The sequence below is a fragment of the Betta splendens genome, chromosome 11 (assembly GCF_900634795.4).
Source record: "Betta splendens chromosome 11, fBetSpl5.4, whole genome shotgun sequence".
NCBI classification, from domain to species: Eukaryota; Metazoa; Chordata; class Actinopteri; order Anabantiformes; family Osphronemidae; genus Betta; species Betta splendens.
The window spans coordinates 1,998,895-2,016,176 of record NC_040891.2 but is presented as its reverse complement, the minus strand read 5'-3'; the positions used below and the strand labels follow the sequence as shown (position 1 = coordinate 2,016,176).

At 43.4% G+C, this 17,282-nt stretch overlaps 1 protein-coding gene across 3 annotated transcripts in view; it reads right to left on the bottom strand.

The window, feature by feature from the left end:
- Nucleotides 1-6,496: 6,496 nt before the first annotated feature.
- The window catches only part of phf14 (PHD finger protein 14), a 200,811-nt gene continuing 190,025 nt past the window's right edge, over nucleotides 6,497-17,282 (bottom strand). The window contains exon 18 of one of the 3 annotated variants that reach the window (XM_055512716.1): nucleotides 6,497-7,183. In XM_055512716.1, coding sequence (XP_055368691.1) covers nucleotides 7,067-7,183 — 117 coding nt within the window. In that variant the 3' untranslated portion in view covers nucleotides 6,497-7,066. Of the gene's footprint in view, nucleotides 7,184-8,577; nucleotides 8,898-17,282 lie in introns of those variants that run through there. The other 2 variants (XM_055512715.1, XM_055512717.1) reach the window with 2 other exon arrangements.

The window sequence follows — 17,282 nt, the reverse complement described above, 5'->3', positions numbered from 1 at the left end:
TAGAGGTCCTGCTGTGACAGAGTTGATATCAAATGTTTCAGATATGAGCCACATTATTATCAGACTTCAGGTTTATTTACAATACAAATGATCAGCTGGAACTATTTGGACCACAGCTGCAGCATCAGCATCATGAAACGTGTTTTCTATACTGGTGAAGAAATAAAGTGAATGTGAACAACACATTTTCTTTGTTGCTATGAGACCTGGCTGTTAAGTACCATTCCTGCTTTGCGTATTTTTCTCATCAGCAGGAAGTGTTTAGTATGCTGCGGGCATGAATGCAAGATTGGTGGGGCACTGGGTGGCAGAGCGGGCCACTTTGTCATTAATGTGGCCGTCGCTGTTATCTTATACCTAATGACATCGGTCTCAGATGGCATGCTGGGAGCTCGACGGCGGGGAGCCCATCTTGAACATCTGCAGGCACCAATGCCTCCCATCATCAATTCTACATGTCTCTTCAACAAAATCTGAACTTTCACGGTTCAGCAGTCTGACAGGGCTTCCCTCCTGCCTGGCCTTGAAATGGGCAAATTAATAGTTCCTTTGAAACAAATTGGAATTACACCCCTCTATGCTTTAATGTCAGAATATGAGAGCATTGACATCCTAGGTCTGACTGCTGATGGAATCCTCCTGCTAACAGATCACATTGTGTGGTGTATGTAAGCAGGGTGGATGTTTTTAATCCTAGGTATAAAGAAAATTCTTCATTCTGAGCCCGAGTTATCTCATGACACATGACACAGTAATGCCTGACTCCAGCAGGTTTTACATATCCAGTCAAAAACTATTATTGCTAAGACACATTTACAGTAATCAAAGTGTCATGTACTTTATGATCACAGCAAACATCTCACATCGTTAGTTCCCTGTAATATCCCAACAGGCATTTAAACTTTGGGACAACACTGGGGCAACATTATAATTATGGTTAAATAACTATTGGATTATGTTTAGATTCTGAAAGGTGGATCAACGTTGATGGGGAAATGTTATTTCAATTTTGCATTATGGTTGATCGTCAATGTTACATCCATTTATTTTTTACCACTTATTCCCACACTCACACCTACAGGCAATTCAGAGTGACCATGGGAGGGAGCCGGAGAACCCCGGGGAGAACCCATGCGAACACGGGGAGAACATACAGTACAAACTCCACACAGAAAGGGAGGCCGCCCAGGGAGTCTTGCTGTGAGGCGACAGTGCTGCCCACTGCACCACCGTGCCGCCCGCCAATGTTACGTTTATGTTGATTTATGGTCAATTATCAATGTTACTGATAGGGAAATTGTTAGTTCCCTTTGTAAATCTTAAATAAAGCAGACACATCAGTTGAGACTTCACCTTCTTTTTCACTTTAGGATTGTACTTGCTAGAAGTGAGCAGTTTACAGCAAAGGCAACTTCCTCTCACTGAAGAGAAGACAAGGATTCAGCTCATAATATGTATTGCATTCTGGGAGGTGCATAGTCACACAGTACATGGGAAATATTTCCTGCACAAAGCAAGCATTGGGCTCATCAGATAAGGATGCTACACACTGGTACTCCCTATTTCTTGCAGAAACAGCACAGCACAGCTAATGAGGTTACAGCAAACCACAGCAAATAAATTTCAATGAGTAAATTCAGCATTTTTCCAACATTTCCCCCCTGTTTAACGTTAAAACATTCCTTAAACAATCATGCATACATCAGAATAGCACAACTTCTTTTGATTTTAAATGCAGTCGTCCTAAAACATGGAATAAATGTTGCAACATTGTAGGCAGGGTCAAAAGCACAGAAGCACAATATTTACTAGTAATGGGAAGTTCGATTCTTTTAACTGACTCGGGTCTTTAACTCTTGAACGGTAGAGTGAATAAATAATATCGAGTCATTCGTTCATTTGGTTAATTTACAGCAAGCGGCGCTGTGGGCGTTGTAATAATGGTTGCGGTTCTCAAACACTATATCCTGAATACAACATGGTTTGCTTCAGCCGACAAATTATAATCACAAAATGCCACAAGAAATTGAACCAATTTGAAAACCTAGCAAATACACATCACATTAACGCGACTTGTGTCCTGTATTTTCCCTGCCATTGTTGTTTGACAGCGCGACAGTTGGCTTGGGGGTGGTCTGTTAAACTCTTTGGGAGTTCAAAAGACTTTATTTGAGCGCCCAGGTCTACGGGGGCACTTTCTGGCATAGTGCCCTGGCTGGTCGGAGATGTAGCATTTTCAGGGGCGCATCTTACCCTTCTCCTGTTCACCCATCTTTCTCTTGTGGAACTGCTTTCCACGTACTGAGTTCTGATAGTGTTGAACTCTTCATCTTCACCTTCATCTGACCTCCCAAACAACACAAACACGGCTGCTTTGGCTTTCTGTTTCTTTCTTTTGATGATTTCAGACACATGGTGAGCATAGTTCGTGGTATAGGGGACATTAGCTGTGCGGTGGTTTACGTCATGCTTTCGGATTAAATCAGCTATGGTGTGGTGAAAACCCTGCTTGTTTTAGCTGCTGCTGATAGGGTGAGTCATCAGCGGTGTCCTCGGTTAACCCACTTTGGTTTCGAAACACTTCCTCTTACCGCGTCTGTACTCAAACACATCTTCACCTTCTTTTTGTCTGCATTGCGCAATTTTAGCATAGTCGAGTGTTTTTTTTTTCCCACAACTTTTTCATGTTTAATGCACCCTCTCTACTTGGTGTTTCAATGCACTGCTTTTAGCTGGTAGATTTCTGTTGCGTGCATCTGTGCTAGTAAAGTCACCTTTCACTCTGCCCCAGTTAAAGGTCAGAGACTTTCTGAAAGTTTGATCAACTTCCCAGCCATTGAGTCCAAACGAATCAATCACCTGGCGATGTTTATCAACCCAGGCATCCACATCTAATTTTAGATCACGTAAGCTTTTGCACGCTTCTGTGCAGTCTGCTTCGGTCCAGGGTCGAAAGACATAAATTGTTTCTCTGTCATCACATGCACCTGAGGCTGTCGTCGCCCCATAATGCGGGTTTTCAACTTCTACGAGGTAATAGAATTCTCCATTCGCTCCCCCTGGGGATTTCGGATTTTCGATCTGGTTTCTGTTGTAGTATATTTGTGTATCATATCATATATTATTATATAGGTAGTGAACAATCTGTTCTGGTCATGTTAAGATGCAGTGACTGTTCCGCAACCCTTGTAGTTTGGCAGGGTCGTTGTCTGGGGAGCATCTGGGATAGACTCCAGGAAACAGACATTTACATTTACTTTTAGCAGTAAAGTTGACCATTGCTTATGGGAGAGTAGATGGGTTTGTGTGTTTCTTCAGTTACTGAGGTTAAAGAGTTTGCTTAAACTGGGTTCACAGAATCTGTTGCCTAACAATGTTTATCCGAGCTGTTCTTAAGGAAACATTCAAAATGTCACGCCGACCTGGGAAAGGAGCTAGGAGGTTGATGGTGGGCCAGATGGATCCGGGAGCTGGACAGATAACACGGCCCAGCCCCAGGACTTTCCGAGTAGCTGAGAAAAACATCTACATGTCCTTATTTGGACATGTGGAAAGACTTTAGGTGGTGGTTAAAAGCAGGCCTTCACAGGCTGGGGTTTTCAGAGCACTTCGCCGAGGGTCCGCTGGAAGCACACAGCTGACCTTTTCGGACCTCTCAGTTCTCTCTGCAGAGGAACAAGCAGGTGAATTCGGTCTCTGCCTCTCTTGCTATTACTCTTTTGTAATCATTATCTGATTGTTTTAATTTGTCATATATAATAAACCTGTATGCTATTGAGTTAAACTTTAATGTTGAGGTCGTGTGAAATCTCTGCCGTGGTTGAGGAAAAGAAAATACACGACACTGTCTTCTCTCTTCACAAATAATCGCACCTTCAATGGCACAGACGGTTTCTTCGTCTGGCTTCACCACAACAGCTGCCTGCAGGGCAAGCCGTTCCCGCTTGATATCTATTTTTTTCTGAATATCCTGTCTCTGCTTAAGCGCTTGCTCTTGCCACTTCACAGCCTCCAACAATTGCAGGTGTTTTTCTTTGTTTGGAGCTCTGCGAGTGTTAAGAGCTTCAACCTTTAATCTCTCAACTAGTTTCTCACGCGGACCATACATCAGTTTGCCCTCAAACCCATACTTCTTTTGCCACAGTTTCAAAAATCTAGTACTGCCAGGTGAAAATTTCTCCATGTACTTGGAGTCACCCTCCATGGTGGCAGGTTTGCCCTGGAATTCCAGGCCCAATCAACCCCAATCATGGCATTACGGACACTCACTTATCTTCGCTGTATTGCTCGTCTCCTGGAACTCGTCATCAACGCCGTCAGAGGGAAGATCAGGATCTATGCCACCGACCCAGCGACGAATTCACGCCCCAGGATTTTGTGTCGGACGAGTAGCTGTCCGGCTGCCAGCAGGCTTCGATGTTCCATCACCCTCCTCCCACGACGTGGACTGTTGAGATCTGACTTGAAGGACCACCTTATGTTGGGTCTGAAAATACCACAACAGCACCGATACACACAGAGACAAAAACAATATATCACAACTTAGAGCCAACCAGTTTTTACTTGGCCAAGGGGAGCTTGTCTGAGATCTTAGCTTTGTAAGCGCTTCACTCAGAGACCACCAAATCCAACAAACTTCCCCAAAGCACAACATTTTATTGATTCTTGTACACGCCTTCAATATCACATCATTGGTGCACTTGTTAACCTGCGGAAATAACCAAGTAGTCATAGCATTACTAACAGGTCCCCTCTTGTTGTTTTGAGCACCTACGCCTGAATAGGAGCACAAAGCAAAAGTGACAAAATTGTCCTGCGTATATGACAATACATGTATAGATTAAGATTAAGAAGATTAAGAATGCCTTTATTAGTCCCACAGCGGGGAAATTCCCATCAGCAGCCAGGTTACCCGGCGCTAGTCCGACAGTGGAAGCAAATTGCAGTACAAACAGTAATAAAACGCACACACATACAGTATCACACAGTACAAGTGGAAACCTTGCTGGAATTTTTTCCTTGGGTTCATCAGGACAGATAGATAAGGTCGGAGAGCAGACAGTGAGACTGTAAGGAGGGGAGGGGGGGGGGGGGGGTGTATCTGAATCAGTGTAGTGAAGTGTTGTTTATAGAAGTATGACCGAGGCCGACCAAGATGTTTACAGGTCAGTCCAACAGTTGTCCTTGTAGGGAGTCACAATAAGGGGAAGAGGATAGATAGAGGCACAGCTGGTGAGCTAGATTGGACCCGGGAAGGGAGGGGGGTGAGGGAGAAGGGACAGAGTAATACACAGCCAAATTTAATACATTTTAACAATCCATGACTAATTTGTCTAGATCAATACTCCAATCGGTCAGAACTCAGGGCTTCTTCGCCTCTTGTGGGACCATGGGTCACCCGTGACATCTCCTCAAGCCTGTCAGACAAGGCTGTCACCATATTCACCAAGTGTTCAGTCTGTCTGCAGATGTTATCCCTCAGTCTCTTGTCTTCCTCCGTACGGGCTGAGATCTTATTAGTCAGTCCTGTAATCCGGGCATCCGAACGGGCTGAGATGTTACAGATCAGTCCTTCAATCCGGGCAATCCTCTGGTGTAATTCCGTCAGCCGAGTAACCATGGCCCCCGTCGGCGTTTGCAGCTCCACAGCCGGTGGACACGCCAATGAGCCGGCCACAGATTTTCCAATCTTTCCAATCTTCCGATAAAGCAGGGCACCACCAAAGCCAATCATGAGTAGCCCAGTTATCAACGTCCAAAATATGAATAGATCCTCTGCATCCTCGATGGACAGAGGCTCCAGACACAGGGGGCACCAGGAATCCCACGCGTCCCGCACGTAGCCGGAGGCAAAAGTCCCCAAGGGGCAGAGTGGTTCTCCCGGAGATTCTTTCCTTTGTGAAAACATTTTGTCCAATGCGCTGAGTGACCAGTTGATTAGCTCCATGTTCAAAAATGTTATTCCAGAATAGCAGATCAGGGTGCTCAGAAAAAGACAAGACAAGGACACTGCAAGCAAAAGCAGAGTGGGAGCAGAAAGAAAACACGTCTGCACTCCTCGAGAGGCGGAAGTAGAATGCAATTGTATAAGTATAAGTATAAGAACTTAAGCTTGTGGTTAGACGTCTGTGCAACTGTCAATGTGGTTATAAGGCACAGCAAATGCAAACCTTAAATGGTTAATGTAAAAAGGTATTATATGTAAAAGATAATGAATAAACAACAAAGATAAATGAGATGAATAATAGAATATGATGAATAAATAAAATAGAAATATATTTCAACAGTTACATTGTTAATATATTGGAGTTTTCGAATAATCTCCTGTCACCTATGCTACAGGAAGTAGTTTATAAATCATGAAGTAATTGAAGGAAGAATTGAGTAAGTTGTTAGGGAAATTGTTAGTTCCCTTTGTAAATCTTAAACAAAGCAGACACAATCAGTTGAGACCTTTTTCAGGATTTTACTTGCAAGGAGTGAGCAGTTTACAGCAAAGGCAACTTCCTCTCACTGAAGAGAAGACAAGAATTCAGCTCATAATATGTATTGCATTCTGCGAAGTGCATAGTCACACAGTACGTGGGAAATATTTCCTGCACAAAGCAAGCATTGGGCTCATCAGATAAGGATGCTACACACCGGTACTCCCTATTTCTAGCAGAGCAGAAGGGAGAAAACTTCAAAGCTACAGCACAGCTAACGAGGCTTCAGCAAAATATGTTTCAATGATTAAATGCAGTATTTTTCCAACATTTCCCTCCTGTTTAACATTGAAACATTCATTAAACAATAATGCATACATCAGAAAAGAACAACTTCTTTCGATTTTCAGTGCAGTCGTCATGAAACATGGAATAAATGTTACAACATTGTAGGCAATGTCAAAAGCACAGAAGCACAATATTTACAGCTTAGCGTCCATTTCCGTCGACATCGTGGAGATCCTCTTCACAGTTATCGAGCTTCAAAGGTGTATAGTGTATTTGCCGAGAGAACATGACTGCGCACACCCTGAGAAGGCCTTGACTCACCAGCCTGATGATCATGGCCCTCAAACAGGGAATTACGCACTAGGTGTTGCCAGTGTCACTCTGTGTGGGCCCTCCCACCAGGATGAGGTCAAGTTCTTGCACTTTATGACTCCGATGTACACCCAGTCACCAACCTGCAGTGGTCCCTCCTGTGGGCAAGGCACATCTTGAAAAGCATTTTCAGAAAAACATTTCTTGTGATCTTGTGATTTAACACTTTTGACATATGGAAAGAATTGGAAGGGTTGTATAAATTTAAATATTGTTCTGATTTGCACAAATGGTGTACAGAGGAGATTATTACATAAATCACTGATGCAGTAGGTGAGCTAATGTAGCAATAGGAAGAACAGTTCTGGTTATATAGTCTGATAGCAGCAGCTAGGAAAAATCTGTGTGGTCCGTTTTCACTACAAATTCGATTTAGTATGCCAAATCGTATTATATCTTTTACTAGAGTTTTGCTACAGCTAGTGAATCTATCCATTTGGAAAAAAAGGTTAATAATTGTCAAACACTACTTTTTACATTGACAGCTAGTTAATTCACAAAAATCCAATATGCAAATAATGAAATGGATATTCTGCTATAGGGAATGTTATTCTTGTTTGTCGAATAATTCCTTGAGGGTTATATTTAGAGCAAGTGATGCATCGGGAACAACATTTTTTTAGAATAATTTGTAAATGCATAAGCAGTATGGGTTGGGTTGTCCTGTAAATCTGGTCTAGGTTCTCTACTTTTAAACACTCTATTTTGGTCAATTTTTGTCCACTTTGTTCTAAATATTAAAGTTCTTTCTTCAACAGTTGCAGTTTGTTTTTACTGACCTTGTGACTGTTCTCTGGCCAAAATGAAAGAAGTGCTACAGTATCTTTCCTGCATTCTTCTTCAGTCTGTGACGCTACCAGAACATCATCTGTGTACAGTAATATCTGACTACTGTGTGGGGGTGTAAATTTAGCAAGATTTGCTGGCATACACTAGTCGGAAACTAGTCTGGCTTTTACAATAACCTTATTGTAGCCTGGTGTACGTGCAATGCTGACCTTTGTAAGTAAGCGCAAACCAAAATTGTGAATCTGGGGGAACTTGGATGCTACAAAAGGCATTACTATTATCTATAACTGAGAAGATCTGCTTATCTGGGTGTAAATTATTATTATTACTGAGAATGACTTTTAGACATGTATTTGGAATCACCTTCAAGGTTTTCACCCTTAGTGTTCTTTAATTTGCTACACTACGAGGATTGAGATCAACGATCAATCACAGTGTTCGCAGAGATCATCGACTGTGCCAAGCTTCTACAGGAACTAGTTTCCTGCGGACACAGCTGTCTCAGTAAACCAACCTCTTAATTTTGATCTCAATCAGACACACAACACAAAAGGTCTCTGAGACTTCCTCTAAGAAGTTAAAATTCACTTAGAGACCAACAAACAATAACACTTATTTATATAGTCTGATTTACTTCAGCTGATCACAGAGTTTACATTAACACCGTCAGGTTTCCACTCTGCTTCAATCAGACAAACTATCATTAATCTATTTTACGAGGACCCCGTCCTCTTTTACCTCGTGAGCCACTCACGGAATTTAAGATACCTTAGGATTTACTCTTTTCATACTCGCCTGATCTGTGTCCTGGCCCTGGTTCAGGATCCCGTCACCTCGCCTCGTCGGACCACCAGCCGACGTCTGACCTGGGCAGGAATTCACCTCCCAGGATTTTCTGCAGGTTCCAAACCTGGCTGTGCACAGACTTCAGTCGCCGACTCGATGTCCCGGCAAAGAGAGGATCTTGGGATCCCGGACGAGCCCCCAATTATGTTAGGGAAATTGTTAGTTCCCTTTGTAAATCTTAAACAAAGCAGACACAATCAGTTGAGACCTTCTTCAGGATTTTACTTGCAAGGAGTGAGCGGTTTACAGCAAAGGCAACTTCCTCTCACTGAAGAGAAGACAAGGATTCAGCTCATAATATGTATTGCATTGTGGGACGTGCATAGTCACACAGTACGTGGGAAATATTTCCTGCACAAAGCAAGCATTGGGCTCATCAGATAAGGATGCTACACACCGATACTCCCTATTTCTAGCAGAGCAGAAGGGAGAAAACTTCAAGGCTATAGCACAGCTAACGAGGCTTCAGCAAAATATGTTTCAATGATTAAAGGCAGTATTTTTCCAACATAAGTAACACGTTAAGAAAGAAGGTCTAAACTACTGCATTTCAGTGATAACTCCTAATTTCCTGGTCAGAAGGCGCAAACGGTATGTTTATTGCTTGTTGCACAGAAGTTTTGTAAATATTGAAAACGTAATTTTCATGCTGTATTATTTCAATACAATACGTTATCAGAAGATTGTATGGTAAAATGTTAATTTTTATTTTCTTCTTTTCAGTTTTTCACAGTGTTTAAGGCGTGATTAAAAGAAGATTAAAATGATCATAAACATCAGTTGAAGCGTGAGTCAGTCTGTACCAGGAGAAGATAATAGGAGGTTTGCAGTGGCGGCGGAAGAGAAAGCCGTGCTGGCTTCACGTGATGTTGTTGGCTACTCTGACATCACCTTGTTGATTCCTCATGCTGTGTCTTTGATCCTTCTGGAACAAAAAACATCACATCTTTCTACAGCTTGATGGCTTATATACAACACCATCTTGCTGTGCAAGAGGTGCAATGTGCTAAATCCAGCCACCCTTCTTCCAGGCCCTGACGATGGCGAGCCTCACAACTGTGTTTCAGTTTTGAGCCAGGTTTGCACTTCACGCCCAGATTTGTCTGAAGTGCCAATACTTGACTCTGATCTTTTCCTTGATGGCTTTGCCTCCAGGTACCCTCGTACTAGGAAATTTCAGGTTGGGTATGCAGTCTGCACTTGTCATACCATCTTGAAGTCTGGTGCTTTACCAGGCTACTACTCTGCTCAGGCTGCAAAGTTGATGGCATTAACCTAGCTCCCTAACTAGCGGAAGGGAAGTCTGTTACCATCTACACAGACTCCAGATATGCTTTTGGTGTCACATATGACTTTGGTGTTCTGTGGAAGCACAGAAAATTTTTAAAGTCTGATGGCAAACCTATCTTACATCATGATAAGGTTGCTGATTTGCTGGACGCTATTTTGTTACCTACAGCTATTGCTGTTTGTAAGTGCCCTGCACACACGGGGGGGTCTGACCCCATTGCAGCTGGAAACGCAAGCGCAGACGCGGCCGCAAAGGCAGCTTCTCGGCTTCCTTTTCCCTCTGATCCCTGTTTCTTTTCCTCCCTCCAACCCTCCCCTCCCTCTCCTCCCTCATCTCTTCCTGATCTTCAGATATTCTCTACGCCACAGGAACGCAGGCTCTGGCTGACGAATGGCGCCACCAGTAGCCATGCCGTTTGGTATGGGCCCGATGGCAAACCATGCCTACCAAAACACTTCTTCCCTCACTTTGCGAAGTTGACACATGGGTTAGACCACATGTCCAAAAGGGGGATGTTAGACACTCGCCCAAAACATTGTTAGACAAAGGGATTTTCAATCTATGCACAAAGATACTGTAAATAATGCATGACATGTGCTCAGCACAATCCAGGTAAGATGGTTGCAAAACCACTGGCAGCTCACCCACCACTGGAACAGGCGTTTAAGCATTTAATGTTGGATTTCATTAAATTAACGCCAGCAGAAGGTAAAAAGTATTGTTTAGTGATTGTTGATATGTGGTCAAAATGAGTGTAGGCCTTCCCAGCTAAACATGCTAACAGCCATGTAGTGACTAAAGCGCTCTTGACAGAGATATTTCCCAGCTAAAATAAGCAGTGACAACGGCTCACATTTTGCCCTAGAGGAAGTAAGGAAATTTCTGGACATTGACATCAGAAAGCACTGCTATTACCACCCCTAGAGCGGAGGGGCAGTAGAGAGAGAATGGTACTTTGAAAAACAAACTGGCTAAGTGCTGCTCAGAGACTGGTCTTAAATGGACTCAGGCTATACCCATTGTGCTGTCATACATGTGAATGAGGAGAAGGATGAGAACAAACCTCAGCCCGTATGAGATGCTATTTGGTAGACCTCCTATGATGGAACTCCACCCTGAGACCGAGACTAGGATTTTACCACCTACTGAAATATGCGAAGACGCAACGTTACAGTACTATAAGATCTTATCCTGTGTTCTTTCTCAAATCTCCCAGCAGGTGAAAGCATCTCTGCCCAAACAGGCAACAGGACCACTGCACACCATCAAACCTGGGAACTGGGTGATCGATAAGGAGTTCAGGAGGAAGCACTGGAACTCCAAACAGTGGCAAGGCCCCTTCCATGTCTTTCTGACGACCCACACGGTTTTGAAAGAGACACAGATTGACGGAAACGTGATTGTGATGCAGGACCCAAATGCACGGCTGGAGAACCAACTCAGTCTGGTAATTTATTTAAATACAGTCCGGTAAATGTCCAAACAAAAACAAGAATAATCACCCGGTCAGGCACCTGGCATCAAGAGCTCTGACAGCGGCTAACATCGGCAAGACCAAAACAAAACAGAAAACTTACTCTACTGGCGATGGAGCGTGGCACGACAGTATTCTCACAAGACGATCTGACAATGACCGATGTGACTGGTGGTGGTTAAATGCTGGCGTTGATTACTAATAGCAGACAGGTGTGTGTAATGAGACCGGGACGTGAAACGGGAACTAACCAGATGAAAACAGAAACCGGAAGTACTATCAAAATAAAACAGGAAACCAAAACATGATAAGTGAAAACAGAGAGTCCTTCAGAATTAATACCAGAAACAAGAAATAAAACGAAAAACAAAAACCCAGATCGTGACAGAATGAAAGGTCGCGGAGAGAGCGACTTGGATTCACTCCATCCACTGCAGGAAGGTCCCGGATCCGACAGATGACCCCACACCTACACTACATGGAAAACTCACTGGAAGTGAGGAAATGTGAGAAGGACGACCCTCGCTGTGCTTACACACGCACTGAGGCGAGGCTGCGTTGACCGTTCAGCTAAAGGTGCGAGCCAAGCGCCGCCTGAAGCTGCGCCGGTGAATCACACTATCAGACCATACATCTACACACACGTTCCTGAGAAAACACACACACGAGCAGCCTTGAGTTGCAGACGCTGGACGACGTGTAGACTCTTCACATCACGGGTGTGACAGTGACACAGGTGACATTGGGAGGGAAACCCGGCAGTGATAACAAATCCCAAGTGTCTCTGATCAGCTGATCACAACCTGAAGAACTACAATGAACTCTCAATGTGTCAACACAGGTTAGAAACAGTCTAACGCTACTGTTCAACAGAATGAAACAGATGGTTACGAGACATTGATTGTGACACTGTTGTGTTGGGCTTCATCTTTTGTTACTCTCCTCTGTTACTTATCACTTTAATTGTATTAATATACATGTATGTTTTTATGTAATTTTATACATAATTTTTATTATGTATTATATTACACCAAATTGTTTTGCTCATAATTACTTTATTTACAGCTGCAGTTAATTTTAACCTTTCACTGACAGTCATGGTCAAGTCATCAGACAGCGTAGAAAGGAGGTGCTCGGGAGGTGTTGCGGTCCCTGCCTGGGGCCACATGGGCGGCAGGCCGGACACCTACCCTCCCCATGAATGACATTAAGCGAATGGTGTGGGTGTGAGACTTTATCTGAGAGTGCATAGGTTCACGTGTGATTGACTAGTTCTGAGAGAGTTTGTGGTAGTGTGTGTTGATGTATGTGTGGATGTGCATCTTTATAAGTGTGAGTACGTATGCATGTGATGGTTGTGAGGTTGGTTTGTTGGGGGTCCCGTTTTCAGCCCGGGGTACATGAAACCGCTGCCTGGGTGGTCTCTTTTCTGCTGACCCCCACCAATTGGTGCCAGGGGATAGGGTCGGGCCGATACGAATACGACCCATGGTGGTCCCACAGTGGTCCACCCTGACCTTGGGTGCTGTCTCTGTGTATAACAATGCATGTGTTTGTATATGATACATGTATATATTTGTATGAGCATGTGCACATACCTTAACACTATTATTGGTATTAGTATTAATCTCAAAGGTAGACCACAGTACAGCAGCTGTTTAGTTATGAATGTGTTAGCCAAAGGTACATCCCTACCGATTGTTTGCTTAACTTATTTGCTTGGTTTCAGCAGCTGGTTGCTGCCCCCCCCCCAAAGCAATCACTCAACCTGTCCACCAACACAGCAACGTCACACATATTTAGGATTCGCTAAATAAAATATTAAAATAAATCATTAATCAAGAAGAGTATATGACAGCGAACGGCATATAAAGGACCCAAATGCACAGCGCCAGGACACGATGCGGATGATGAAAAAAATGTGGGTTTATTCCAGAAGCGAAGTCACAAGGCAGTCCGGGTCATACACAGGTTAACAAAAGGCTCAGATCTCAGGAACAGAATCAACAGGCTTAGACGGGTCCAGAAACAGGCAAAGTTCAGCAACAGAGTAGACTTACGAAACTGGTCAGGATCAGGCAGGAAGCAATGGTCAGAGAAACGGAACCGGGTCGACAACAGGATAAGCTGAACTAGAGTATGCTGGAACGTGAGAACAAAGAATCAAAGAATCGATCGAAACGATCTGGCGAAGTACTGGTGTGAGAAGGGGTGCTTAAATGCAAGGTGAGTGATTACTGATGAAGTGCAGGTGTGTACAATGACCGGGTGAAGCAGGAACAGCTGTGACGTGCTAGAACAAAAACAAAGAAACCGGGAGACTACCAAAATAAAACAGGAAATGGAAACCCAAAACATGAATATATGGCTGATGAACAGCGTCCTTACAAAATAAAACCAAAAACAGAACCAGAACCTGACAGTATATATATTTTAGTATAGTAGTATAGTAGTTTTAGTATAGTATTATAGTATAGTAGGCTGACTATTCTGGTCAGCCTACTCTACTCCTATTCGAAACAGACCTAAACGTAAAATTAGACATCTAAAGGCATGGCAGCTTGCCCAAGAAGCAGAACCCTACAGGAAAGCTATAGCTAGCATACATCAGGTAGACCTCTAAGTCCCTCATAAACCACTCGTGCGTCGCTAGACCTGATCTTATAGCTGTGCCCATTCCTTTCAAAAACAAAAAGTTATTGTTACAACAAATGATAGTTAAAGAATTGAGACACTAGTTGTAGGTATACTGCAGACCCTAGTATTCCAAGATGCAATCAAACTTACCACATGTGAGCCATACACACTTTAGGCTGTGGCATGGAGATGTAAAATCCGATAACATATGAGAGAATTGAGGTAGCTGGCATCAAGGTGATGGAGAAGGACCCTGACGCTCCCTTATACTACACCGTATGTGCTACGTGCCTATATGAGTGTTTCCCCTTCTAGCCACAGTGGAGGAATTGTCATCTAATGTGGGACATCTCAAACGCACATGGGCTTGACCCCGAGAATATCGTGCTCCAGTTTCCTGTTCCAACTGATCCTGATGCTGTGCCCTTACCCTCTTACACATACATACATACATAGGTAATGCCTTTCAAGTTGCTCCGTCCTCCATCTCCTTAGCATGACAGGAAAAGTTTTTGTCTGATATGTGGTGGCTTTGCAGGGACCATCCCAGGCCCAATTTACCATCTAACTGGTGTTGTGGAAATCTTCTTATAAAGAAATCAACCGGAGATCATCAGTGTGATAAACCATCTCAAAGTTTACTCTCATGTCGACACGAAGTGGATCACAATTACATCTAAGACGTAAGGCACATCTCACTATGTACAAAGTATCTGGGACACAAGACCTGTATTTATACCCTGTTACAAACCCCCACATGAGCTGTTGACTTGTCTTTGATATAAATGAGTGCAGTAAACCCCCCTTTACTTCCTTTAACAATGTCCCCGTGGTCACTACAGTGAAACCCCCACCATTTGATAACCAAATGCTTGATGACCCCCTAGGAACAACCCTCAGCCAGAGGCATAGCATCTCATGACGAACACAAAATTTCCCACATTGGACTGGCACCTGTACCCAGGTGATGTTCATCACAGGGGGAATACACCTCCTGCCCTCAGCGCAGCAAAAGTATTCAAGGTTTAAGAGGTTTAAGCGAAAGGCTCCTGGCGGAGCTGTGGACCCAAATGTTTGCCTAGATTTCATGGCAGTCCACAAGGGGTGCCAGACGAGTTTAAAGCCCGAAACGAGTACCTGGCAGGGTGGACGAGTATGCAACCTCATATAGGTACCATAATTGAGGTTAATTTGAAATTGGCTTGGATTAATTATCTTTACTATAATCAGCAGCGTTTTATTAATGTTACCCATGGGCATGTCTGAACAATTGGCTCCTACAGTACATCCCAGATACTGTAGCATGGCAGAATCGAATGTCCGTAGACATGTTGTTAGCAGAGTGTGACAAACCGCCGGTTTGTTTCCCACTGAGCAGCCCCGGACTGTGCGCACACACACGCACCAGCTGATTGGCCACAGAGAGCGTGTGCACACGCAACTGGCAGGCATTTGGACATTTCACCACCATCCCATCCTGTTACGCCGTTAGACTAACCACATACACTTGTCACTTTTGTTGGTTTTGGTTTCTTGTGTCATTACTTACGTGTCGGGAGTAGTCGGACTCCCGCGTCGCGCCGGCAAAACCGGACAGCTGGGCGACGCTCACTTTTGACGTCATTGCAGTGTCGCCTCGGCGCTCGTCCGGCGAAACCACTTTTGTTTGTTGTTATTTGGTCCTAGTCATTATTTGTGGGGTATTCTTGTGTTATATATCTGAGAATTATTGTTGAAATATGGGTGATTGATTTATACCTGTTTAAAGGTGAATATTGGGGTTATATATGTTTAGTTTCCAGAAATTTCTGGAGAATGGTTCAACCCAGTTGAAGGGGGCGGGGCCAGGCCTTTAAGAAGAGTGGCCAAACTCCCTTGTGGGGGAGAGTAGACTGGACGGAGAGCGAGTTGGTTGGTGAGAGTGTTGACGAAGAGAAGAGACATTCCTTTTATTTGAGCAGGTTTTTTTTTCAGGTTGATTTCCACATCCATAGTTGTCCTTATCATTCTGTTTCTTTTTTGTCTGTTGCACCCGCGGGGTTTTGGAGCAACTGTAAATACTGCACCTGATTCTTTCCTGCACTATACTTTTGGACTGAATAAACTCACTATCTGCGAGCAAGCCATCTTTTTTTTGGTTGTTTTTGCTCGAGTGAGCAGCAGAGCTCACTCACCACACAGAGAAAGGAAACGTTTGTGTTATGTTCAGGGAGGCATATTGTACTTACATCCTGAATAACACTGATTCTAATGGTACTGTGGAGAAGGCGCTCCACGGCCTTCAGAGTCTCAGCTAACTCTGGTATAGGTTCTTCCCCTTGGAATTTACTAGACGAAATGTCTGGAAAATGGAAATCTGTTCACATGTTTGCAGCTGTTTCCTTTATCATTGTGATGGCTGCGATTCTCTTGCTTGGTTGTTATGTTATTCCACTGGTTAGGGGTCTCATCATGTGTGCGACCTCAGCAGCACTCTCGTATCAAATGACACAATGCACCATGTTCAGAAACCCAAACACTAATTCACTTAATGACTTTGATGATGATCTTAGTTTCTCTGGTGATGATGACGGTGATGCTGAGACTACAAAAGCGTAATTGCTTTATTGTGACAATCTTTTCATTTCTCCTCTCTTACCCTTTCCTTTGTTGTTTGCTATCTAATCATAACATATAATCTGATACAAATACGATTATTGGCCAATTTTCTTCACATGCTCATACCAAGGTTATTCTTGTATAATTAATAACCCACAAAAACAGCTCCCAACCTTTCACCCCTAAGTTACTTGTATTTTATGTGAAGGTGTATTTTTGAATCTTGATTAGCTAACACTTATTGTTTCATTTGCAAGGGACTTTTATTAATACAAAATCAAATGTTTGACAATTTTTATTCTTAGTGTGTAATCAAAAGGGGGCAGTGTTATGGGAAAAAACGTTTTTCTCCTATTCTCATTTAGGTTATGAATTATGTTATCTTATGTTTTGTCTTTTATATGTTTTACGAACTTGACTTTTCATTTAGATTGTTCAATGGTTGTCTCTGCCTAATAGACTCTGGACTCCCAAGCCCAAGGCTGGGGAGTTGTGTACTTGTATACTTAGATGCCAGTGGGGCAGGTGTGAGAATGTAAACATCTTTGCACACACACAGCGA